The sequence below is a fragment of the Parasteatoda tepidariorum genome, chromosome 1 (assembly GCF_982258835.1).
Source record: "Parasteatoda tepidariorum strain Cologne lab strain chromosome 1, Ptep-v5.0, whole genome shotgun sequence".
NCBI lineage: Eukaryota > Metazoa > Arthropoda > Arachnida > Araneae > Theridiidae > Parasteatoda > Parasteatoda tepidariorum.
The window spans coordinates 42,390,270-42,416,454 of NC_141755.1; the positions used below are offsets into that span (position 1 = coordinate 42,390,270).

A 26,185-nucleotide genomic window follows, 5' to 3' on the forward strand; every position below is an offset into this window, starting at 1 on the left:
ACCTTAATATGGTGAAATTAAATTTTACTAGTGTTAATAGGATTGAATTTTAGTATGGTAAAATATAGAGGCAAAATAAATAATGATCCAAATTTTTATTAAAAATATGTTTATTTTATTTTAAAAATATTTTACACCGTTTTTTTCTTCTTGGAAGGGGGTTCACTTGTTAAAGGAGGCACGCTAAAACCAGGAATCTGTAATAAAGTAAAATACATAAAAGGTTTGTTTTCTAAAAAAAAAAAAAAAAAAAAAAAAAATATTGATCAGGCGGTATCTAAAGATTATTTTTATTACATTCTTTTTAAATCCAATTTAGAAATGATCACAGTTGATGCTGACTGGCTCTGATAGTATTACTGTTGGATAATGTGTAACCCTCACACTAAGTTGGAATGTACTAAAAATTCAATATGATCCTTACATTCTTATCAAAAGAATCTAGAATGTGTAGAAATTAATATTTTCAGAAATACTTTGATAAATTCATTAGGTTCACCTTTTTAATCATTACTCAGAGTTGCACAACCATTTTAGAAAGCTAGTCAGAAAATAAAAAAAATATTATTATGAGGGTCAACATTAACATTACTGTATAAATGTAAATAAATTGGAAGTATTTAAAATTAAAATGAATATTTATGTATATCTATTTTTTTTCTTAAGTGCAGATGATAAAGATAAATATATTTAATGTACTTAAGTCTAAACAAATGTACTTACAAAATTATTGGAATAGAAAAAAAAAAAAAAATTTAAATGTCTCCCCAGAGTTAACTTTAATTACCATTCATAAAGCAAAACAAGTAACTTATACAGTATCAGATTAATGTGATGGAGGTTTTCTTTGAAATCATAATTTTTTACTGTTTATGAATCTTTTCTGATTTCAAAATTTTCTTTCCTAGTTAGTTAGCACAAATACATAAAAGAATTAAATTTCATGGTAAACACTGAATCCATTGTCACAGATAAGTATTGCCAAAGTAAATAGTTACCCTGAGAAAGACTGTAAACTAGATTTGTAATTTTTTGTTCCAGAACATGACGGAGAGAGCTTGAAAAAAAGATTTATACTTTTTTCTTTCATATTTTTTTATTATTTTCAGGAGTGGGCCACTTTGGGCATCTATGTAATAATTTTCTGGAGTCTTGATATCCAGAGATAAGGAATTTTAGTTACGGTGACTCAAAAATTGTGTGAATTTCACTCAATTATAGTAATAATAATATAGTATTTTTCATATCACCTTTTATAATTTTAAATTGCTTAATAATTACAGATATAATTAACAGGAATGCAATATTATACGGATTTAAAAATAAATTAGGCTTACATGAGGCTTTACAAGTTTTAGAATGGTCTTTTGATGCTGAACGTTAGTTCTGTCAATGTGAAGTTGGACAGTCACAGGATCAAATTGTCTGAGAGAAACTCCAACAGCAGTTTGTGAGGGTGCCTAAATAAAAATTTAAATATTTAGAGTTTACAAAATATTTTAAGAAATTTTAAAATTGATACCGAAGAAATTCAAAAACAAGTTAAAATTTGCAGAGCATCACTCTACATTTGATGACAAACATTTTGAAAAAAAAAATTATAAATAATTAGACATAGTAGATTTTAGTTTGAAATTTTACTTTAAAAAAATTAAAATATGTAGCAAATTTAAACTTTCAAACCTTTTTTATTTTTGAATCATTAGTTTGGAAGTATTAATTGCATTATAAGTATGAACTTTTTTTATAGCGCTAAACAACCTTTTTTTTTAATCACTTTTTTAGGGAAAAAACTCACAAAAGAAAAAATATCTTTAAACTGAAACTATCATCTCTAAATATTAATATAGATTCTCTTTCCCCACCCCCCACTTAATCCGAAAAAAAAAACTTCAAATATTCTGCTTATTTCTGAGCACTTCTGCTTACTTAGAATTAGTAAAATATTTCATAATTTATAAATTGGGAATAAATTTTTAGAATATCAATTTACAAACATACAGATAATAATGATTAGGTTAAATAAGTAACAGAATACTCACGTTTTCATCATATTCAAAAACAACTTCATCATCTGATTTATTTGTTGAACTTAAATACAGTGTACATTCAAGTCCAAAACGAGGTAGAAGTATTTGCAAAGCATTTTCTCGAATAAATAAAATGTAACCTTCCTCTTCAACAGTTTTGTCTTTGAAAAAGATCTGAAAAAGTTAAGTTATTAGGGCATAAACTTTTTGCAAATTTTATGATGAATAACATTTAAGTTTTATAAACTTACATGCGTATAGAGATTTACTGATGATCTACCACAATACTGGGCTTGCTTATGACGATAATTTAAGTTATTACATAGCTCCTGAAACCAAAAAAAGAAAACTTAGTTAAAAGAAAATTAACTGTAAAATTATTTAATACCAAGATCTATCAATTATTTATACAAACAACCGTAACTGACAGAAATAATACATAAAAATTGCAAAACCTGTGTTTTCTTTTTGTCAACAAGATCTGGATAGGTTACATCAGCTCCAATTGCTACAGCAAGTAGACGATGGACAATCACATCAGAGTATCTAAAACATTAATAGAATAACATTTAACTACATTCTATAGCAAATTATTATTTCTCTAGATTATTACACTTTTTTTTATCTACATACAATGAAATCTTCAAGCTGGCCTCTATTATCAAGAAATGGTATTTATCTTGAATAATAAAGAGGGCAAAACCTCCATAACTATATAACCTGTCTATCTCGTGCGTTGACTGCTAAAATAAGTCATATTTGTTTAGTTGTGTTATTTTGAATTTTCAAATTTTAAAAAATTGAAATGAAGACCGTTAAGTTTTCTAATTGTATAAATTAGTGAGTACTGATATTTTTAGAAATTGTTTTGAATAAATTACTAGTCTATAATAATATCAAAATATGAAATTATCTATTTAACTGACTATATATTACATAAAATTGGCTAGAAAGATTCTGTGAAGTACATACACAGATAAAAATTTACAATCAGTTTACATTCAAAATAATAGCAGTTATCCAAGACAAGCTTTGGTACTACAATCTACTAATTATCCACATGCTGAAATTGTGAATTATTTTGTGAATCATACAGTCAACATATTTATCATGTCTTGTGTCAGATTATGTAAAAAATAGAACTTTCAATTTAAAAATAAAACTTTGTTTTAGTTACTATACCATGTAAATAATACACTATTCGAAGAAGTAATAAAAGTCTTAATATAAACTTGTATTATTTTTTAATTGAATTTGTTTTGGGGCAAAAAACTATTTCAATTTCATCTAATTCCAAACTTCTGCTTATTGTCCCTTGTCCCAATAATTCCACTTCATCCCTATCAAGACTCTAATCACAGCACTTTTGCTATTTCGTTACCCAGTAATCAACAGATTCATCAATTTCTTCATTTCTCTTTTTGGCGACAGATTCTCATTTCTTATTATAATTTTTCCATTCATGTAGAAACATAAAAGAGAAATTACTCTTATCAATAACAACTTCTTCCTTCCTTTTTTTCTCGTAAATTAATATTTTCTAAATTGATTTAATGCCAGATAACATAATTATCAACTAATTTCAACAGAACATTTAAGGAATGGATTTAGGCCCTAGGTCTGTTACCTCCCGATTTATACTATGCATCCACTGTAACAACAACAGTAATTGTAAACAGATTTTAATAATTGTAACAGAAACAATAACTCCTTAGCATGGGAGGGTGGGTCAGTTTCTCTCACTAAATAAGACATGATACAATTCTTAAGCTATTAAAATTATTCCATTCTCTTACAGAAATTTTGTAATCACTTATGCCTTTTAAGTAAGACCTATTTACCATATTGGATAGTATATTTAATTTCCTAGCATTATTAACATAATTTCGGAGAATGTAAAAAATAGCGAATCTTACAATAATGAGAGTAAATCTTTGTGTAAAAAATATCAAAGTTTTAGAGCATTAAAGCTAAATCCAGAATTCCATTGCCCATCTAGCGCAAAACTTTGCTTGGCAGAAGGTAATAGGTTCGATATTTCCTCACCTAATATCATTAAAAGTATTTCATGCACTGACCTGGATTTCTGGGAGAATTTCTACTTCGAAAACTCAATTTTTAATGACGTAGCTACTATTATATATTTTACAAATATTTGAAAATCATTAATTTCTTAACTTCTTTTGTTTATTTAATGGCGTTACTTTTAATTGTATATTTATCTCTTTAGTATGATGTAACCTCTGATGAAATACAGTTTCATCATTCGTGCCATTTATCGTACTGGTGAAGGTGTATTAATGTGACACTGAAATGAGTATAGGTTGAGTACTGCTTATAAAGAAATTTTAGTGATGTTACAACTAGAAATAATAAATTTTCATAGTATTAAGTTGTTAAACAGTTGTTAATTTGTTTAACAGAGTTTAAAATGGATTGAAAAAAAAACATTTAGAAGAAAGAGATAAAATTATGTTTACCTTCTTATAGGAGAAGTAAAATGAGTATAGATTTGAACAGCCAGACCATAATGGAAGTACTCAGACTGAGGTAGAACTCCACTACTAAAATACAATGCCTGTGCCATACATCGTGTGGCTACCATTCGCAACATCACATTAAAATAAGGATTATCTGATACAGAGGCAGTATCTAAGGACACAGCCAGATCCTTGGCACAATCAACTTTGATATCAAAACCCTAGAAATTAAACTAGACTATTTTAAAAAGGCTTTAACACCATACAATAATGCTGTTGGCACCTAATGTTAAAGTAAGAAACAATTTTCTTTTCTTTCAAATAATTTAAATTAATACTGAAAAATCATTTGTAGCCCAAAATATAATTTTTGATATGTTTATTACTTTTTTTAAACATTAAAAAAATTATGAAGAGAGAAAGACTGCAGATTTTTGATAAAAGGAAAACAGATGATCTATTATCTGGAAAAATCTATTTTCCGGACTTGTCGAAGGCTCGACGATTTTGGATACGGGACTTTCGCTGTATATATAAATATATATTCAAGTTAAATAATGAGTTCAATTTTCCTAATATTATTTTGAAAATTAAGTAATATATTTATTTACAATATATGTTATACAATCACACACCAGCAATAAAAATTTTTTATTTTTATTTAAATAAAAATATAAAAAAAATTTTTCTTATGTTTATAATTAAGTGAAAATAAATTTCAATTAAACCTTTGAGCATTTGACCAAATATTTTTTGCCTTTTAAACTAACTTCTTTTCGACAAAACAAACAGGCATAAAAATTCTTTATAAACTAGTTAATGGGGTTACTGTCTGTACGGTTAATGTTTGGTTTCAAGTATAATAAAAAATCACATTAAACAATAAGTACTTTTGATTGGCCAGCACGGATGAGTGGTTCAAAATTAGCTAGAGCGGGTGCGGGATGCCTCCTTAGAAGAGCACAATCTGGGAACTCTTCAAGTATTCTTTTCGCTGTAGATATGTTTGCTAATAACATAAATTCTTCAACCATTGAGTTTGTTTCCCTAGAAAAAGATAAATATGGTATATTTATTAACTTTATATTATACTACATTTCATTTTCATACAAATACCGGGAGGCATAATCTGTTCCATTATCCTATCACTTTTTTAGATGAGTTCATAACAATGGTTTTTGGATGCAGATATACTATAAAGACATTATCTATATTTGTTTTACATATTACAAAAACTGTGGATATTTCTCTCAGCTGTGAACATTTTGATCAAATGTGAATGCCTTCTATGTATTGTTACTTTTCAAAAATATGAAAATGCACAACATGATAAAATAAAAAAAAACTTTTATTTGAAACTTAGATGTACCATAGGTTTCCCTAACTTTTTTCCTCAGCAAAATACATTTATTTTTTATGTTGTTCTGCTTTAAGACAATCAAAGAATAATAATAATAACAATAAAAAAAGCATAATATGTAATATTAGACCTTGTAAACATTAACACAGGGTTCCTACTCAAATTCAGAAAAAAAAATTCCCTGACTTTTCCAGGTATACCAGGTAAATTTCAATGAAAATTTAGAACATCAGAAAACTTTGATTCTTTTATTTGTAATGCAAAATATTAGATTTTCTGAGTAAAAAATATCACTAAATGAGGAAAGGAATATCTCAGTTTGACTAAAATGTGAAAATTGTACAACAAATCATTGTAATAGATATTAGAATTATTTAACTCAAATCTCAATAACTGATTACTGTTACTAACAATTTTAAGGCTGGTTATTTTCCCAGTATGATATAGAAATATTCCAGGTTTTTATATTAAAAAAATTGCAACTTTCTCTGACTGTTCTTTGATTTTTGGAGTTCAAATAAAATTCCCTGACAATTCAAGGTTTTCCCTGTTCTCCCTGACCCTTGGAAACCCTGTTAATATTACAAAAAAAACTAAAGAAAAGACAAATGAAGCAAATAAATAAATTATTGTTTCAGAGGGGGGAATCGACAACTAACATTAACAACCCTTATTTAGAACTATTTCATGGATGTAACAAATTTCTTAATTAGCAACAGGCACTTTTTAATTTAAATGGTATGATGGTTAGAAATTATATGATATTATTATATTTACTTTAACTCTTTCTTCTCAACATCTATGGGATCGTGAGTTTCAGTGTCCATTGCAAATCTGACTTCAGTGGATGCAAGGGATAAGGCTCTAAAAACAAAAGATTATCAAACAAGAATGATTAATTTAATTATAAAATACTAACACACAGAGAGTGTTTAAGGCTTCTTTCTTACCCATTGTCAATTCTTTGCTTTTTAAGAATTTTAGCCAGGCGATTCAATCCCCTCAGACTTAATGTGAGATCATCATTTAAAGACTGGTCATCAATTCGCATTTGGGCTTCAGCATAGGTAAGTGCAGCCTAAGAAAATGATATTAAACAATGTGTAACTTTAAATAGTTTAGCCTTCTTTATATCTTTACTCATTTAATTGAAATAGAAAATAGGTTTTATTTTAAAATCTTAAAATGCATGCAATACTCATTTTTAGTTGATAAGGTATAGATTTTTCATAAACTTACTTTTCATTGGTAATGTGAAATCTTACCTTTGACTTGATAATAGATTTGAAAAATGTAGTTCGAAGTATTTTAGCCTCTGGTGTCATTTCCCAAATCACAGTAAAGGCAAACCTTAAACAATCAAATTATTAATTGTAAAATTTTTACCCAAAAGAAAAATTGGAATAAATATATGTCATTTTTTTTTTTTGTAAAGTATTTTTTTTTCAAGAAAAGCCATTGTCCAATAATTGAAACAATAAAATATTATTAAAAAAATATTTTTGGACATGCCTTAAACAGAATTTTAATTAAAAACATTTTTTAACACTGACTCACCTCTCTTCGTTGCCTCTTAAAGAACATAAATTCGAACTCAATAGCTCAGGAACCATATCAATTCTCTAAAATTAAAAAAAAAAAAAAGAAATATTTCATGACTTTGTGAATAAAATTATTGAAATTAAATTATTAATCATTATTAATACAATAGTTTCCACACTCTTGTATTTCCTCTTATAAAAGAAGAAATAATTTATATTTTGATCAGAGAATTTCATAATGTCTGCTAATAAGTAGTATATGTCCTAGGCTAATTGGAAAATTTGGCTGTCTACAAACCTCCCTTCACATACAAGGCTAACAACAATAAGCCTAACAAATGGCAACATCAGCTTGCAAAGAGCCAGATTTTTTCTAATTAGCCTACATCATACATAGTATATTCAGTACATTTCTTTAAATTATTTGGCTTATCAACTAATGCAGATTAAGAAAATTATTATTATATTTAGAAAAAATAGAAAAGTGAGTCTCATATGCATAAGAAGATTGTCTAGAAATAACACAATAAAAAAAATTCAACCTCATGTAACTAATTTTTTTCTTAAGTAATTCTTTTAACTATCTGGTGACAAACATACCAAAAGCTCTTTAAGCATACTAAAAAATTTTTCAACTCATGGTAATGCAGAAGAAGTAGAAAACTTTCTTATAAGCTTATAGAAAGATACATTATTATGACATCAACATATAGTAACAAAAAGCCTATAAGTCCTATGATTATTATATACATGGAGCTTATAGGCTTTTTGATATTATATGTTAATGTCATGAATATAAAGTCACTTAATTTTTGGAGTTTTGCCTTTATCTGTTATTGGAACAAAATCAGCCTACAAGTAAGTGTTATAAAATTGTTTTTTTTTTTTTTTTAAATAACTTATTTATACACAAATGGCACTCATACAACATGTTTATCAAAGGTGATAAGAGATAATGACCTATGCATAAAAAATCTATACCTTATCAACTAAGTAAACAGTTGTTCCTCTCATTGCTGCCTCGTTATCAATAGCTGTTCCTGGTCTAATAAAATGAGAAACATCAGCTATATGTACACCCACCTGAAAAATTATAAAACACATTCAGTTAAAAATCTCAATGACTATTAACATGATTGAGCTATTAATGCTAAATATAACATTAGTAACTAGTGATGAAATTAGATATTGTTTTACTCCAAAATACAGAGTAATGCCACAATAGGCCTTACATATTTCCTAGCTTTTAAAATTTCATAATTCTTTTAATCATTCTTAATCAAATTTTAATTAAATTAAACCAATTATTTAATTTTTATGACATTTTATAAAAAGCTAATATATTTTTATTCTTTTCTTAACAATCAATGTAACGGCTAACTTTTTATTTCAACACAAATGTAAAATTCATTAATTCACTGTTTCGACTAAATCAAATACAAAATCTGTTTATAACTCTTTATTTCTTATCACGAAAATGTTTTAGTTACATGGTTAGACTAATTCTCACAGTCTTTTTGGTAATTCGCTATCACCAAATTAATTTAATACTAATTATGGTGTGTTGGCTTTACTTTTGGCTGTGTTATTTTTCGATAAATCACGAACCATGGATCTCTTCCCATGCTCCTAACTGTCCGCCTGGAACAATCCATTTACCTTTAATTTCGAGCTATTGGTGTGAAGACTGGGGGCTTCGGCCTCTCAGTTCCAACTGTTACATTGACATCTTTACGGAAATTCTTGATGAGATAACAAGAATGATTCTCTTGATCCCTTTAAGGGACTTTCTTTTCTTTATTTTATAATTTTGGAATGTGGCCAGGTTCATTATAATATTTACTTAATAAATCAATTTTTCCTAATTGATTTTATTTATATCTCTAGGATAAATATTCCTGTATCATATCCAAATTAAAATGTATCTAAAATGGCCATAATATGCTTGAATTCTACAAAGAAACTACGTTCACTATCAATAATTTGGTTTAAAACTGCTACGAAATACAGTATTGTTTCCAACAATAATGAAAAATTATGAAATCCCTCGCTCTTGAGAGAAAAAAGTAGTTACAGTTATTCTTTATCATTCAGATTATGTATTAAATGAATAAAACAAAAACAAATTTAAGCATAATACCTCAAAATTACCATTTTCAAGTTGCCTGCAGTGCAGGGCATCATCAATGTCAGTGCATCCAGGTGGATCAACACTGCAAATGGTTATATCTCGGAGATCTCTTCGAACTGCAACATCCTAATTTTTGAAAATAAGCAGTAATTAAAAACAGTAAGTAGTAGAAAATGAATGTGATATAACATTACTTATTTTCAAATCCCAATGAATTCTGTTTATTGTCTGCAAATACTAATATCTATATTCATTTCATTATATAAGTCTTAGAAATATGATATTATTTTAAGACAAAATTAAATTCCATATAATTCTGAACTATTGTTCATAAGATTTTACAAACAGGACACTAACAATCCTTGTAAAAGAAATCATTGCATGACATCTAAAAATTTCCATTATTAAAAATTTATTTTATTACAGGTATTGACCATTGTCCAAGACAAATTACACCGATTTTAATGGGAAAATAAGGGAGAAAATATGCATTTTAAACAAACTTTTTCACTGATTCTATTTTTGGTTTAAATAAATTATTGATTTGTGATCTAAAATCTACATAAAATCTTGTAATATTTTGCAAATACTTCGATTAGAAAACCAAGTATCATGCTCTCTTCATTAATAAGTAGTTAAAATAGTTCATATATTAATTTTTTGTTATCCTAAACAAGAAAAATAAAATCTTTTCAATTAAGCTAGCATGAAGACTAGAAAGATGTGGGGGGGGGGAGGAAAACAATTTTTTTTTCAATTTTAAGCACCATCAAAATCCCCACAACTTTGTTAGATATCCTGACTTTTCATGGGTGCACATCAATTAGAAAATAACATAAACATAATATGCATAGATAGAAAAAACAACAATATTAATCTACAAAAATTTGATTTCTCAAAAAATAACAAAGCCTCTTAAAATTTTTGTTTTAAATTTGATACACCATAAAAAGCCTTTTACAATTGATAATTCTAATTAATAATTTAATACATCAATTTATAGAAGTAAAAAGTGTATTACCAATGTTTATTTAATCATGGTAAAAGGTGTAAGTAACTGAAACATACTTAATCTGAATTGCATGCATAATGACGAAAACTAATTTTTCAATAATACTAAATTAATAATTTACAACATTAATTTATAACAGTAAAAAGTGTTTAAGTAATGTCTATTTAATCATGCTAGAAGGTGCCAGTGACTGAAATATATTTAATCTGAATTACATGAATAAAATCAGAAACTAACATTTTAAGAATTCTAAATTATAATTTATAACCTCAAATTTATTTATAATAGTAAAAATTGTATCATCAAAGTTAGTTTAATCAAACTCGAAGGTTCCAGTGACTGAAACATACTTAACCTAAATTGCATGTATGATAACAAAAAATGTATCATCAATGCTTATTTAATCATGCTAGAAGGTGCCAGTGACTGGAACAGGTGTAATCTGAATTGCATGCATAACAACGGAAATTACTTTTTTAAAATAATTCTAATAATTTTTTCAGTATTTTTAATAATTCTTGAGAATTATGAACCTACACAATTTTTATTGTGTCTAAGAATATAAATTGAAAATTAAAATAAAATCCTATGATTCTATTCTAACCATAGCTTCTGATACAAAAAATAATTTTCACTAAAAGAATTTAAGAAATATATTTCACAGAAATCACATTTTAAGAGTATGTATTATATGAGTTACAAGAAACTTAATATCTAGCCAAATAATGTTGAATAATTAAAGTGAAAGAAAAAAATCATGTAATAAAAAAGACTTAAAAAAAAGAAAAAAGTTCTGATACAATTAAATATTAATAATTTAAACTTAAAAGAACTACTTACAGCATCTGTTATGATCCAGGGTAATTTTGGTAAGCAATCAAGTACTGCTTTTGAGAATGGTTGGTGAGGAATGTCATGCTCCAAAAGAAGTACTTGATTTTCAGTGTCTTTTTCTCCAAGATCACCAAGACATTGAACAAAATGCCCCTTTGATAAAAAAAATTGTAATAATCATAGAACAAAACTATCAAGTTAATTAATAAATGCAAAACTTATATTATTACAACATTAATGTATAATTTTAGCAAATTTGTGGAAAATGAAATATGCACTTAAATAGTCAAAGCAAGAAAAGACAACATATTAGAATTAACATGGGCTCAAATATGTAAATGGTGTGCTGTACATAGTCGATTGAAATAAATAGGAGGTATTCAGCAAGAGAATGAACAGGATAAGCTAAAATGTGGGAAATTATTTCTATTCAGTTTTTAAACTGATGAATTAGAATGGACGAGGAAAAACAACAATTTATAATTTTATTTAGTTTCTGATGAATCATTATTTTTAATGCTTTGTTAAGTTTGTTATTTACAATTTTATAGTGCATATCACACCAAGCAGCCTTCCATCCCTTCAGTGGGTTGATAAAATGAGTACTAAGCATGCTTGGGGACTAAACATTGGGGGTTCTGCATTCGGCTGACCACCCAAGCTGAATATCTGCCCCTGCACTTGAGCCCAAGGTGAAGAAAACTGAGATGGGCACAGTTGGCCTTAGCCCTCTATGGGCTGTCATTAAACTGAGTTTAGTTTATATCACACCAAGTCATAAGAAGATAAATAACAGTAACACATGTTTTAATGTAAAGCTTTTTAATTAAAAATTTCTTTTCATGAAAATTATCCCTCATTCTTATTTTTTTTCAAATTAAAAGAAACTGATTATTGATAAAAAAAAAAGGAATTTAGTGGCGCATATCAATTAGCAATAACTCTATTCTTTTTATTTAAAAAAAAGATATTGTAGTTGTTGCTTTCATTGTAAATCTTTGTAGCAGTGCTTCTTACTCTAATAACAATTAGCAAAAGCTATTTGGTAAAAATAAAGGAAATCTTGCACATTAAAAAAACTATTTCAGGAACATTCTGATATTCATATGCAATCGACAGTCATGAGTCTTTGAGATATTTTATGTTAAAATGAAAGATTTCTTTTTGAGCTACAAACCAAATGACGACCAGCAGTAACACTTAGCATTATAAAAGAATAAATATAAAATTTAAAATATAGTAAATAATACATATACATAAGAATATGTTTAAGTTATTTGTTCAGATGAACATTGTATCAATTGTATAAAAGTAAAATAAGCTTACTATATATGATAATTAGGAAACATATTGGATTCTTTGGCTATAAAGCAAATCAAATTACAAAGGAAATTATTGAATTCAAATACTATGAGATTAATTTTAGATTATAAATGGATTTTTTTATAAAAAATTTAATAATTGGTTACATCTTAAATTAATTTAATATGCAAGCCTATTAAAAAAATAATGAAATTCTAATGCAATTTTGCTGATTCTTACTTGGGGATATCTTGAATCTCTTGGCCAGCCATCAATAGAAACTATGATTCTTTTTGACAAAAGTTTTTCGCCTTGGCGAGTTTCAATTCGAATTTTTGGTATCCTTCGCTCCGAAGGAACAAAAAGATAATGTGTGGTTTGCTGCAAAAATAAAATCATAATTAAAAATTATGAAAATAAACACAACCAGTAAAATACAAAATAAATTATACTATTTTTTCCCAACAAAACAATCTAAAATGTATCAAATTACTGAGATTACAAGTGGAGCAATAATTTAGTTTACTTGCAAAATTCTCAATTTCCATCTTTTTTGGAAAATGCATAATAGTTCTCCAAAGAGCAGAGCAGTGGCCTCACACATCATAACTAAAAATTTACATTTATGTTCATTTTCAAGTCAGTTCAAATAATTAATTTTTATTTTTAAGCAAAAGTTTTGGCACTGACTTTATAGGAATAGGATAAAAACCAGGCATACTATGTTTTCTTTTAACCCTTCTCCTTTTGCAGTAAATGTAATGTAACACTTTTGCTTGAATCCTGTCGGCAAGAACTGTATTGAAGTGAAAAGAAGACCAAGTAGTCTGACCACTATGTTATATCTTTTCTTGGTTAACCGCTTGGCTATCTTTCTGGTTAACCACTTGGCTTTGCTGTGAGATATTTGGATGATCTTACTCAAAATAAACATTGTTTGTATATTTTAGTTCCCAAGTTTTAAATTATTTATAAAATGATTATGATTTTAAATTATTTTGGAATAATTATAAGGTAATTTATTTATAATTATTCCAAAAATGAATATACTTTGCAGTAACTGATGGTTTTTGCAGTGAAATGGATTATCTTAAGATACTTTGCAGTAAGATACGTCATCTGAACAACCACACTCATCTCCAGTGGCGTGCAAAGGTGAGGGATGGAACAAAGGGAGCAACAGCTCTAGGAATCTAGACGAAATGGTCCTTTGACCACAAACAAAGGGTTACACATTGTTTTTATTATGAGATAAATTTTTAACAGGAAAACATTTATTTGGCTTAAGCTAAGTATTTTATGAAAAATTAAATATGATTTTCAGACAAAGTTAATAATGGCAGTTTCAGATCACTAAAACTTAAGCTCAAATTTGGAAAAAATAACAGAACTCTGTTTCAAAAAATAATTTTTAGATTAAATAAAACATGTAAGTATTCCAAAACGATTACGTTTTGAAGAGTCTTAAAACTATAGGATCAAAAATTAGTGACTAAGTTACAAATTTGATAAATATTTTCATAACTTATTAAAATAAAATAATAATAATCATTACAAGGATTGACTGTCATCTGAAAATAGAGTACCTTGTGCAACTTCACACACAGATCATTGAAGGTACAAAATAATAGTTTATAACACACAATTAACTTACAATATTTACCACAACAGGATACTCACAGTATTTAGCTTCATTTAAGGCAGATTTTAAGAGTTCAACAAGTTAATAGTTAGATTTACTGACTTATGGTGTAAAATGGCAATAATAGAAAACAATTCCGTAAAAAGGGTGAGGTCACTAAATTTTTATTTTTTTTTACAACACTGATTCAGCAATGATTCATTCTTCTAAAGAAAATGGGACGATAAAGAAGGAGTTCTGTTTTTATCGCTAACTCTCTTTCACTTGAAACATGCTTCATACTGAACTTTTTGAATAAAAAACATGCTGGTTTTGACTTCGCTAAGTTTTTCTTATTTCTTTTCACCATTGTGTCACCAAAATATTGAATAAAGGAAAAATTTCATTAACTTATATTTTAAACAAACAAGTTTTAAAGAAAAATTTTTTAAGCTACTCTTTTTATAATAAATTTTTAATAAAAATAAAATATTCTTTAAAGTAATTAAGCCCATAGGTTGCAATGATAACTTATCAAACCAGAAGGAAAAAAAAAGTTGAAGCTATTATAAAAAAATATCATAAAAAGAATAAATCATTTCTGACTCTTTTTAATAATTAAAAAAAAACAACAACATAAAAATAATTCTATTGCCATAACAAACCAGAGACATACTTTTATAGAAGGAGGCTGAAGTATTCCACAATAAGGTCTCCAGTTTCGTTTGATAATTCCAATAATAGCACCAGACATAATTTTAAGGCTAGATTTTTTCTTCTTCAAGATCTTTTCCTAGGAAAAAAAAAGAATTTTTTTTTAAACATGAAGCTATAACTTATATATACTCAAAATCCAAAAGGAAAAAAAATTATTATAAATTAATTCAAAAATATTAATAAGTTTGTTAATCAGAAAATTGCCGAAACACTCACGTTAAAAACTGAATAGTTTGAATAAAGCAAGAAAATGCTGAATTAATACAAGAAAACAAATTTTTTTCCATATTAATTTCTGCATTATAGATGAACTTTTCAACATTTATGCCATTTAAAATATTAATGCCCTTTAATGTAATATATGAATTAATGTAAAAAAAAAATCTTATTTTTGTGAGGTTAACAAACACATTCAAACCATCCAGGGGTAGCAGCAAAGTTTTTTAAAATTTTAGGGTAATTTTAGGAGCTTTTTTCAAAAAAATTTAGGTAAATTTTAGATAACATATGATTTTGCTAGGATAAAAGCAGATCACACGGTAGTTTATTACATAACAGAAGATTATTACAATTCATCCACACATATCATAAATAATTGCAAGCCATAAAATAAAGCTCTGAAATTTATTAAGTCAAGTAATGAAATCTCTAAAGTGTAAAAATGAAATTTCAACTTTACATATTACCTATCAGAAATTAAGTGCATAATTCAGGAACAGGCAAAAGTGAGAATAAATCAAGAGAAAAAAATAAATTAACACCAACTTGGATTTTTATTTAATTTTTACCTTCTTAATCAAAACTTTATTATTACCCTTTAGCTTACTTTATTAAGAAAAACTATTGTGTGATATTATTAGATTTCAAATCAGCAATTTATATTAGAAGTTAGAGAAAAACAAATTAATCATGATAATTTTTCTAATATATTCTTGATATGATTTGTGAGATTCTTTTACTGCCCTCAATAGTGTTGTGGTGATCTTCAACACTCTTCCATAATTTTGAATGGTATCTTTGATTAGTCTAAGAGACATAATAGTATTCTCATGGTGACTCACATTAAGCATTGCTTTATTTATCGAAAAACCTCTCTCAGGATCAGAATTCCCATGTGGCAAAATTAAAACAGTTTTAATTAATGTAATTAAATTCTTATATTTTAGATTATTGCTGTTTTATTTATATTTAGCCTATAACTCTAATTTTATTAGGAACACCAACAAAATTTTATCAGATTTTTAGGAATTTTAGGGTTTGCACATAGTTTTAGGAATTTTATGAATTTTAGGGGGAATGGAATGCGACCCTTGAACCATCCTATATGGTTTATAGTTTTCATAAATTTAGTACTGCATAGAAATACAACAGACAGAGGCAAAAATATCTGTTGAGTTCAAAAACTAAGTATAAAGAACGCAAAGCATTCTCCATGAAGCGGAAAGATATTTATTAAATATTGATTCCCTTCTGAATGAAAACCAAGATATATAAGGAAATGCATTTTAATAAAGATAATCTTGAAATAATAAGAATCATATTTGCATTCATATTTAGAAATAGGTATCAGTGCAGCTGAAAGATCTAAGTTAAAAGGAATTATAACCAGGGTTGGCATTTTGTCTGGAAGGAATTTTGAAAAACTGGGAGAAACTAAAATAAACTAATATAATTGTGTAATGATAACTAATACTATTTTCAGATTATTTATTTTCAATTTTGACTTATATTACCTTTATTTTTCAGAATAAATTAGTACACTTATATCTAGATGAATTATGTGTGCTTACATTATTTCCAGCTAGTATATTATACTGAATATAAAGATAGAACTATCTAAAAAAATTTTTAAAAAATATAACTTGGTAAAATATTTATTCATTATTTATTACATTTTTTCAATGGGTAAAACTTTTATTACAAATTTTTTTAAGGTCAATGTATTTTCTTTTAGTTTTAGATATTAATTTCTTTTAATAAATTATCTCTTTTTATTAAAAAAACTGATTTAATTAACATTAAAATAAGAGTTAATTTTTCTACCTAAATTTATAATATTACTAAATAAGCAAAATACTGTAAAATTTTTAAAATGTGAAGGAAAAAAAAACATATAGAGAGAGAAATAAACTGACATGTTGTACTTATTCAAAATAAAACTTGTTTTTACATAATTTTCAGTTCAAATATTTTAAAAGTTTAGAAAATTATTTATTGATAAATGATTCGAATTCGAATTGAATTCTTCATACAATGAAAACATTGCAACAACCATTTAATGGTTTTAAAATATATTTTAAGCAAATGTTAGTTGTAGAGTAATTATCAACTTACAGAATTTATTTTTTCTCAACTCAAAAAAAACCTCTTAATAATTATATTTATTGAAAAAAAGGATTAAAATAAATTTAATTATTAAACTAGTGGAAATATACCCATTTCGGCAAAATGAGGAATTATTGCACTGAGTAGAACTATAAGTGGCAGGATAATTCAAATACTGTTTCGCATTTAAAAAAATAATAATGTTTTTAAATATAAACTTTTCGTTTAAAACTTTACATTAAAGAGAATGGAAGTTACAACTACTTATATAAGTTCTTATTTATTTAAACTTAAAATAAATAAAAACTTATACATACTAGTATAAAAATTCTTTTGAAACAAATAAAACTAGAAAAGGTTACAATGTAGTCAAAGTAATAAAAAAAATAAAAATAGAATCTTAATTAAAAATGTGCAGCAAACAAATATTGAATGCCAGTTATTTTTTTTCAAAATTATAAAAACATTTACTTCCTCAGGATCTTTTTCAATATCTGGACTTTTTGTTTTGTCCTCTAATACAAGAGATGATGGGCAAGTCCACTGATCTTCAGGAAGAATTTGGACAGCGACCACATCACCATGAACGACTCGGTTCAAGTGCTTTAGACTCTGTATAAAAATCTATAATAAAAAGTATAAATAATATATAAATTGTCATAAAATGCTCACTTTGAACGGGGTTCATCCAGGTTTTATCTTTTGAGACTAATTTTTGAGAGAAAAATAATATTTTAGTAATTAAAAAGTAGAAATTATTTTTTGTGAAAATGAGATTCAGTTTTAAAATATTAAATAAAGTGTAAAAGAAAAATAAGAATAAAAATAAATTGTCAATTAATAATGAAAATAATTTGAATTTAAAATTATTAAAGAATAAAATACCGATTTTCCATCTGAATCATCATCACCACCAACAAAAACATATCCTTCAAGATAATTTTCCCTACTGGCTTGGAATTTTCCCTGCACAACTGTTCCAGATTTTAAACTATCTTGAATTTGTGATAACTTCCAATGCTCAGGATAAATGTAAGCTTTCTTACCAGTTCGAAATTCTGGCTACAAAACAAATGAAATATTAACATTTTATGAAAAAAAAAGAGGGAAAAAAAGAAACAAATAGTATAATACTTACCCCTGAATGATTTGAATGCATATTTATCTGTGCCAATTTGTCCACTAGTGAAGGATATTCTTTCATGCTTTTCACATATTCTGAAACTAAGCAAATTACTTATTGTTTTTTTTTTTTCAGTATAAAATGGTAAATAAATTTTTATTAAATATTGACATAGTATTTTTTTCGCAAAAAATAACACAGTTACTTTTATTCTGAAGTCACAGTCACTTTTATTTTATACTCACAGGGTTCCCACTCAATTTCAGAAAAAAAAAATTCCCTGGTTTTTTCAGGTATATCAGGTAAATTTTGATGAAAATACATATCATATTTTATCTATACCATGCAGATTTTCATCAGAAAACTTTTTTTTTATTTGTAATATCAAATATTAAATTTTGAGAGCAAAAACACATAATAGAATGAGAATGGAAATCTAGAAAAATTTCACTAAAAAGTGGAATTTTATAAAATAATTGTAATAGATGTTTGAGTTATTTAACTCGAATCAAAATAACTGATTACCGCTACTGACAATTCTAAGACTGGTTATTTCCCAGACATGATATAGAAATTTTCTAGTTTTTTTTTTTTTTTTTAAGAAATTGCAATTTTCCCTGCTTTTCAGAGTTAAAATAAAATTCCCTGACAATTCCAGGTTTTCTCTGACCTGTGTAGGAGCCCTGTACCAGTAAAGATCACTTATAAAATCATAAAAAATTTCCTTAAAATTTTTTTAAATGATACAAAATTAAAATTTTTTTTTAATTTTTAAGTCTATAGTAATGTAATTACTATTAAAATATTATCCACTTACAAGTATACACTAATATGCCATCTTTTTCCGCTTTTATTGAGTTTTCTTTATCATTAGTCAGTAGGATGACTTTAAGGTTGGCATCTGAAGGTTTTAAATGATCCTGATACCATTTTGCAGCTAACCGTATTGATCTGTCATTTCGGTCATTAGGTGTTTCACCAGGTTTTCTTTCAGTGTAAGTATCTCTAAAAAGATTTAAAAGAAAAATGAAAAAAAAAATTACATAAAATACAGTGAAACCTCCTGGAAAGACCAACTCTATGTAGCGACCCCCTCTATTGACCACCAAAAAAATAACTCAGGAAAAGTTTGTGGAAGAGGAAAATGATTGTGATCTGTTAGAAAAACATGTAAAGCAGGCTTTTTTTAAAAAATGGTAACGTAAAATCTGGAAAAATTTAACATTATCGGTATAGGAAATTTTCATGAACCTGCAGAAAATGATGTAGGAAGCAGTACAACATATAACCGGATTTCACTATATAAAGATATTTGCTTTTATAATTTAAATAAAGAAAAAGCTAGCACATCCAAAGGGTTAGGAAGCATTTGTACCTACATCAAAATGGTCACCAAATTCTAGTAACAACCGGTCAGTGGCACACTTAAAGCTGAAAAAAATCCCAGATACCACTAGGTATCTGTGATTGTGAACCAACAATGAAAGTATTTACTTCATTACTTGTAAGTTCAAGAATTGGATGGTTAAACTTGGTGATTTTAGTTGGTGCAAACAGGCCCCAATATAGAAATATCACTCCAAGAAGGATCACTTTAAAAAAAGAATGCACTAGTTCGAATTTTTTTTTCTTCCATTCTTATGACTGTAGTTAAGATAAATTTATAATAGATGAAATACTTTATAATTAAATTTAAATATGATAATAATAAAAAATCAGAAATGTAAAATATTAACTTTCAGATGATGAAAATGTTTACCTATGGTGCTCATTTGTAAAAGCATAAAAATGTCGATCAGCATTAGATATGACTTCTCTAATTCTATTGTAAGCAGGTGAGTGCCGATGTCTAATTTCTTCCAAAACAGTTTGTAAAATAATAACATTTTTAAAAACAGTTTCAGTTAGAACATCAATCTGTAAAATAAAAAAATCAGCTTTTAAGTACTGATGGTTAATAATTTAAATATAGAAAAGAATAACTACAGCAGGTTTCAATTCATGGTTTCTGCCTAAACTTGGGTACAAGGTCTTAAATACAAATTAAATCAATAACTCAAGACAAATACAAATTAAATTAATAACTCCAGAGAAAATTTCCATATTGGTACATTAGCCAAAAGCAATACTAAGTTTTAACTGCAACACAATAGTGACTTGCACAAAACTAAAAAAAGATGAAAGAAGGCATTAACTTGTAGAACATTATTCAAAACTGCTATACAGATAAATATTTTAGGGGCAAGCTAATTTTTTTGAATTTTATCTATGTTTTGCCGATACCACGGATACAAAAACCACGGATTAGCATTTTGATTATTGCAGTTGGTGTGAACAAGTATCAATATGAGGATATACCCTAATTTTTAATCTTGAAAATCTATAATAATAATATACAGCATTTGTCTCAGAAGTTTTAGGGCGATTATAAATAAATATGACACTATACATCCTCAGTAGTTAGTAGATGGATTTTAAGGTAAAGTCATCTTGTTGGGATAATCAAGAGAGATATCTATGATTTTTTTCTTCATGTAATATAAATGTGGAGGAGCTTCACTTAAGCCCTCCACAAAGGGAAGTTCATAACATTTTTAAACTGTATAGAGTGAAAATTGAATTACAAGTTTCCTGATCTAAAAAAACATTGTGTCAAGGTGCAAAATCTCTATCAAAGTAAATTTTTTGAAAGGAATTTTAAGAGAGGTAGAATTAATTTTTTGCATTATTTAAAGCCCAAAATTTCCCAAAAAGTCTCTATTTTAGTCCTAAATAGGACTGGGCTATAAAGCGGTATATCGTTTTAACGCCTGAATTGGCTGGCCGACACAGCGACTTTCGTTCCAGGCGATGCATCAGAAATCTGATTTAAGCCGTTGAGTAAAGAAGACGAACGATATAGCGATACAAGACACGAAAAGATCTTTTACGTTCAGATGCCAACTCGCGCTGGGGAAGACGATGTACATATCGTTATATTGAAACGCCTTTGATTGATGAGCGGTACAATCAGAATCAGTTTTGAGAACATATATCGTGATCTCGCACGTTCGTTTCCGCACCTCTTAGTTTTTTTCTTCTTCTTTGTCACGACTTGATATCGTTTCTTGTAGATTATTTTCAGTGGGACTGACTTTGTGATCGTTACCTTGTTCTGAACGTAATCTATTATTGAAAAGAATATATAAAGAAGTGTTTCTTAATTAATTAGGTAAATTTTTTTTAAAAATAAAACTTTCTTTTTTATTTTTAAATGTGAAAATTAATTTTGATATTATATGTTTAACTATTATTTTACATTATTGAATTTATTACAAATGGAAATCTAATTTAAGGTGCCCATAAAGAATTAAATTAAAAAGTAATTAAATTTGTTAGGTTATTTTTTACTTTATTAAAAACTTTAATAATAATTTAATGGGTTTTTATTACTGAGTTTAAATTTATAAATATTTAGTTGTTTTAATTTTTATAAATAAAATTATAACAAAACTTATTTTTCCTCTTTTGGATTTGGACATAAGTCAATCAACTTTGTTTATTCAAAGTCCCAGTCCTAAACCATGATGGAAAGAGGCTCAAAAACTGAGTTTGCCCCCCATCCCAAGCGCTGTAAACCCAAGCTACACCTCTGTAGGGTACATGAATTAAAAAATAAATATATCAGGTAGTTAAAAAATTATAAACTAACTCTGCATTCCTTTGTTTTACTAAGTATTATCCTATATGAGTATTATATTTCAACACTAGTATTGAACAGTTGATTTATATTGGATTTGTAACTAGTAATAATCAAGTCTGAGGGTTTGTACCCAACCTAAAAGACATGAGAATTTCCAGATAAAACATTTTAAAATTTAACAGTGTACACTAGCTGAGCATCTATTCAACTTTGTTTTTGATTGCATACATTGTTTTTGATTAGATGATAAGTATATCTTCAAAAGACATATTTCTCTTAATATGTCCCCAATTCGCTAAAAATAATTTTTAAAAAAAATAATTATGTGCAAACAAACTACAATATTAATTGCCCTGATATTTAATTCTCATGTAAATCGAATAAAAATTTCAAGTTATGAATCCTCCAATTAGCGAACAAAACTGAGGTTATTTAAAAGAGAAAAGCATTTTACTCTAGATTTCTTTTATGATATTTCATGTGTTTGGCACCCCTCTAAGGGTGCACCAGGGGACAGATGTCCCTCCTAGCCCCTCACAAGCTATGTGACAGGTATCCTATTATTATTCTTTTTGAGTGTAGGGCCACTTGCTCAGCAGGTTGATTAGCAAAGTGCCACACACATATTTATCCACATTGGTGGCAAATATGATAATTTTCAATTAATAACCTAAGTTGATTTATCAATATATATATATGTAATACAAAAATTATAAATATTTTTGTATTAATAAAAGTATTAAAACTCTTTTCATAAAATGTCTTTGGTAAAGAATAGGTGTAGAGATATTCTATTTTGGAACATCAAGGCTGAAAACATATCACTGAATAATAATTAGATTTATATTTCAAAGGAGTTATTTTTAGAATCTTTCCCTTCCATATTAAGAAGCATTAAATGATTTTCCTTAATGCGTAGGGTTACAAGGTATGCGACGATTGAGCCTTTTCAGTCATTTTTCTGTTAGTACTTAATGCAGGAGTGATTCTTTTTGCATGACTCTTGCTGTATGATGTATTCCATGTAAGATCTGCCGGAACCATCCCGAGTTTTGTCCACCCCCCTCCCTTGTGGAGAGTGGACGTGAAATGTTATAGCCACCAGTCTACCCGTAAATAAAACTAATGAAGGAATAATTGGTTCACGACAGAATTATTGGAACTAATTGTAACAAATGATAACAGGGATGTAGCCCTGTTTTTACACACACACACATATATATAATGGGAAATATAAATTTTAACAATAAATGCTTACAGAAAGAAAGTGAAAATAAAAATATACATATTTAAATGAATAATATAAATTTGAAATAGTTTATTTAAAAAAATTGAAACCAAAAATTAAAACAAAACAATTATAGTACAAAATAAGATTCAATATTCATCTGATATTATACTTCAGAAATTTCATCTAATTCTTGAATTATTAAGAGGTTTTCTGCATTTTAAATAGGAATATTTTCATTTTTTTACAAAAAATCACATAAGATCTAAAAAATTTCAAACAAAGAGTAGTTTAAAAATTCATGTTTTCCTCCATTTATGTTGTTATAACATTGTACTAAATAATCTGGATTTTAAATACCACATGCAAATGCATGGCACTAACTGCTGAAAAAATAATTTATAAACAATGAAATATGCACAAATAAATTATGTCAAGGACTGATTATTCAAATGAGCGATTAGAAACTCGTGTGACGTAATAATATTGTAGTTAAAATAACAGGAACATCACAAATACGTGAAAAAAACATAACAATAATTGAAAAAAAACTTATATAAATATAAGATTTTTCGTGATATATTGAATAAAACCAGCATGAATAAAAAAAAATAAAGTGCCTAATAAATAATTATTCAAATGCGTGATTTAAAATTCGCATGTCGCAATAAAAATCAGAATTTTGAAAGCCACAGGAGAATACATCACAAGATAAATAACTGGCACTCAGCACGAAATCGGCAAAAACAAAGAGCGTCAAAAAGTGATTACTTGAATGTGCGATTTGAAACTCATATGTCGTAATAATATCTTAAAAAAAGTACAGAATTTTAAAAATCAACAATAACAATCAGCAAAAGCTGCCTTTAGAAAAAGAATCAAAAAGACATTTAGATTTACAATGAAATCGGCATTAATAAAGCACGTCAAAAAGTGATAAATGTGAGATTTATAACTCATTAGATGTTCACTCCAAACTGCATGGAAATTGGTAGTTATGAATGCCAAAAACTATTGAAACAGTTGTTAGGTTTATGATGAAATTGGTGCTTTTTGTCTGGCTTTAAAATTGAGTAAAAAAGTGACTACTTAAATTTGAAATTCGCATATCGTATCAAAAATAAAACAAAGCGGAATGGCGTAGCAGTAACTGTTGAAAAGCGATCAAAGAACAACATAGTTTAACAATAGAATCTGCGCAAATTGAATGCATCAAAGAGTGAAGACAGAAATGTGTGATTAGAAATTTTCGACAGTTCTTTATTTTTAAAAAACAAATTGTGTTCAGAAGCTCCCGCAGGTTTTTGTTACCTGATTTGGTTATCACTAAATTTTTAACAAAATAGTACAGAAACAATGTTGACTTTCAAATAGATTCATAATAGCAATTGGAAATTGTGGATTGAGGGATAAAAAAATTGAGACCCCATTCAAAATAGTTTCTCTATAAATTAATTTACCTGATGCATGACAACATTAGTGTCAGGTATAATATAATGAGGGTCTGAGCATAAATCACTGATGCTTAATGGCTCAGCTTCCAAACATGCATTTTTCTGAGAACATTCAGAACATAAAGCTGAACCACATAAAATGTCATCACGGAGATAATGTTCTCGAATACCTTTTACAACCGATCCTCTTTTAGTTTTCTTTACAAAAACTTTGGAGGTTATCATAATTGGATGAATTCGGTAATTTATTGTACTGAAATAAAACAAAAATTTAGTGTGAATGCTATAAAAGCATGCAATTGTTATTTGTTTATTTACAAAATTATAATGGAAATGCCGAAGTCACAGTTACAGCAGTTACATTGACCTCTGAATGAATAATGAATTATAGATGGCGCTAAGCAAAGCGAAAAGTTTTTTCGAATTGCACATTCCAAAAAAAAGAGGAAAAAAAAAAATTTACTTTTGCAAAAATAGTTAAAAACAAAAAATACATGGCTCCGTTTTGAATATAAAATCGATTAGAAACACAACCTTTTATGAAATTTTTACGTAAGACTTATTTAAGCAGAAAGAGTTAACAATCAATTAATTTTAGTTTAAACGTGAAAGTCTTTGATGAATGCGCGAAAATATCGTAAAAATTACCAAAATTACTTTATATTTTTAAAAAACGAAATGGAATTTGTATTTCACATAGTCATAGATAATTATTTGCTGAGTTTCGTATCTGTGTAATTTCAACCATTTAGACCAAAACCTTTGGAATTCATTTGAAACTGGTATCAGATAAAAAAGTGACTGACAATATGTTTAAAAATACCCATATATGTGTCAAAAAATTCTTATTCACATTTTTGAGAAAAATTTGTTTAGCCCTAAACATGTTAATGTATCACGAAGTTGATACGAAGTTCAATCAAAGAACTTATACAATCTTTGGTTCAATCCTCATATTTAAAAGTCAGTGTGAATTTTCTTGAAAATACCCTTAAACTAAACAAACTTGTAACTAATAAAATTTTAAACGTTTTGGCTTATTTAGGGTAAAAAATGCTGCGAAAAAGATCATGTACAGTGCGCCAAAAAAAGAGGGGAAGAAATGGATTATTGGATGTTTACTTTCTAGGACTGAATCTTAATGGTTTGAAAATGTGTGGCTATATTGTATACAAATATCAGGACCGGATTAAGCGTACGCGGGGCCTTAGGACATTCAAACTTTTGGGGCCATTGGATTAAAGTATTTATAAATCTTTTCATTTAAGAAAGCAAATTTAAAATAAAAATAAAGAATAATAAAATAAATATTACTTTATTTTATTAAATTAGGACTAAAAAATAA

General features: G+C 27.2%; 1 protein-coding gene across 1 annotated transcript; it reads right to left on the reverse strand.

The window, feature by feature from the left end:
- Window positions 1-92: 92 nt before the first annotated feature.
- Dis3 (exosome complex exonuclease RRP44-like protein Dis3) lies at window positions 93-25,215 on the reverse strand. Its single transcript, XM_016060047.3, has 22 exons — window positions 24,847-25,215; window positions 20,236-20,393; window positions 19,294-19,481; window positions 18,492-18,577; window positions 18,239-18,415; window positions 17,825-17,977; window positions 14,988-15,104; window positions 12,931-13,071; window positions 11,395-11,541; window positions 9,552-9,668; window positions 8,393-8,494; window positions 7,428-7,492; window positions 7,136-7,220; window positions 6,821-6,948; window positions 6,648-6,734; window positions 5,401-5,557; window positions 4,511-4,731; window positions 2,486-2,576; window positions 2,282-2,359; window positions 2,043-2,204; window positions 1,338-1,460; window positions 93-197 (listed from the first exon to the last, which is right to left on the reverse strand). The coding sequence occupies exons 1-22, from the start codon at window positions 25,063-25,065 to the stop codon at window positions 132-134; spliced, it is 2,868 nt and encodes a 955-aa protein (XP_015915533.1). The 5' UTR covers window positions 25,066-25,215; the 3' UTR covers window positions 93-131.
- Window positions 25,216-26,185: the final 970 nt, after the last annotated feature.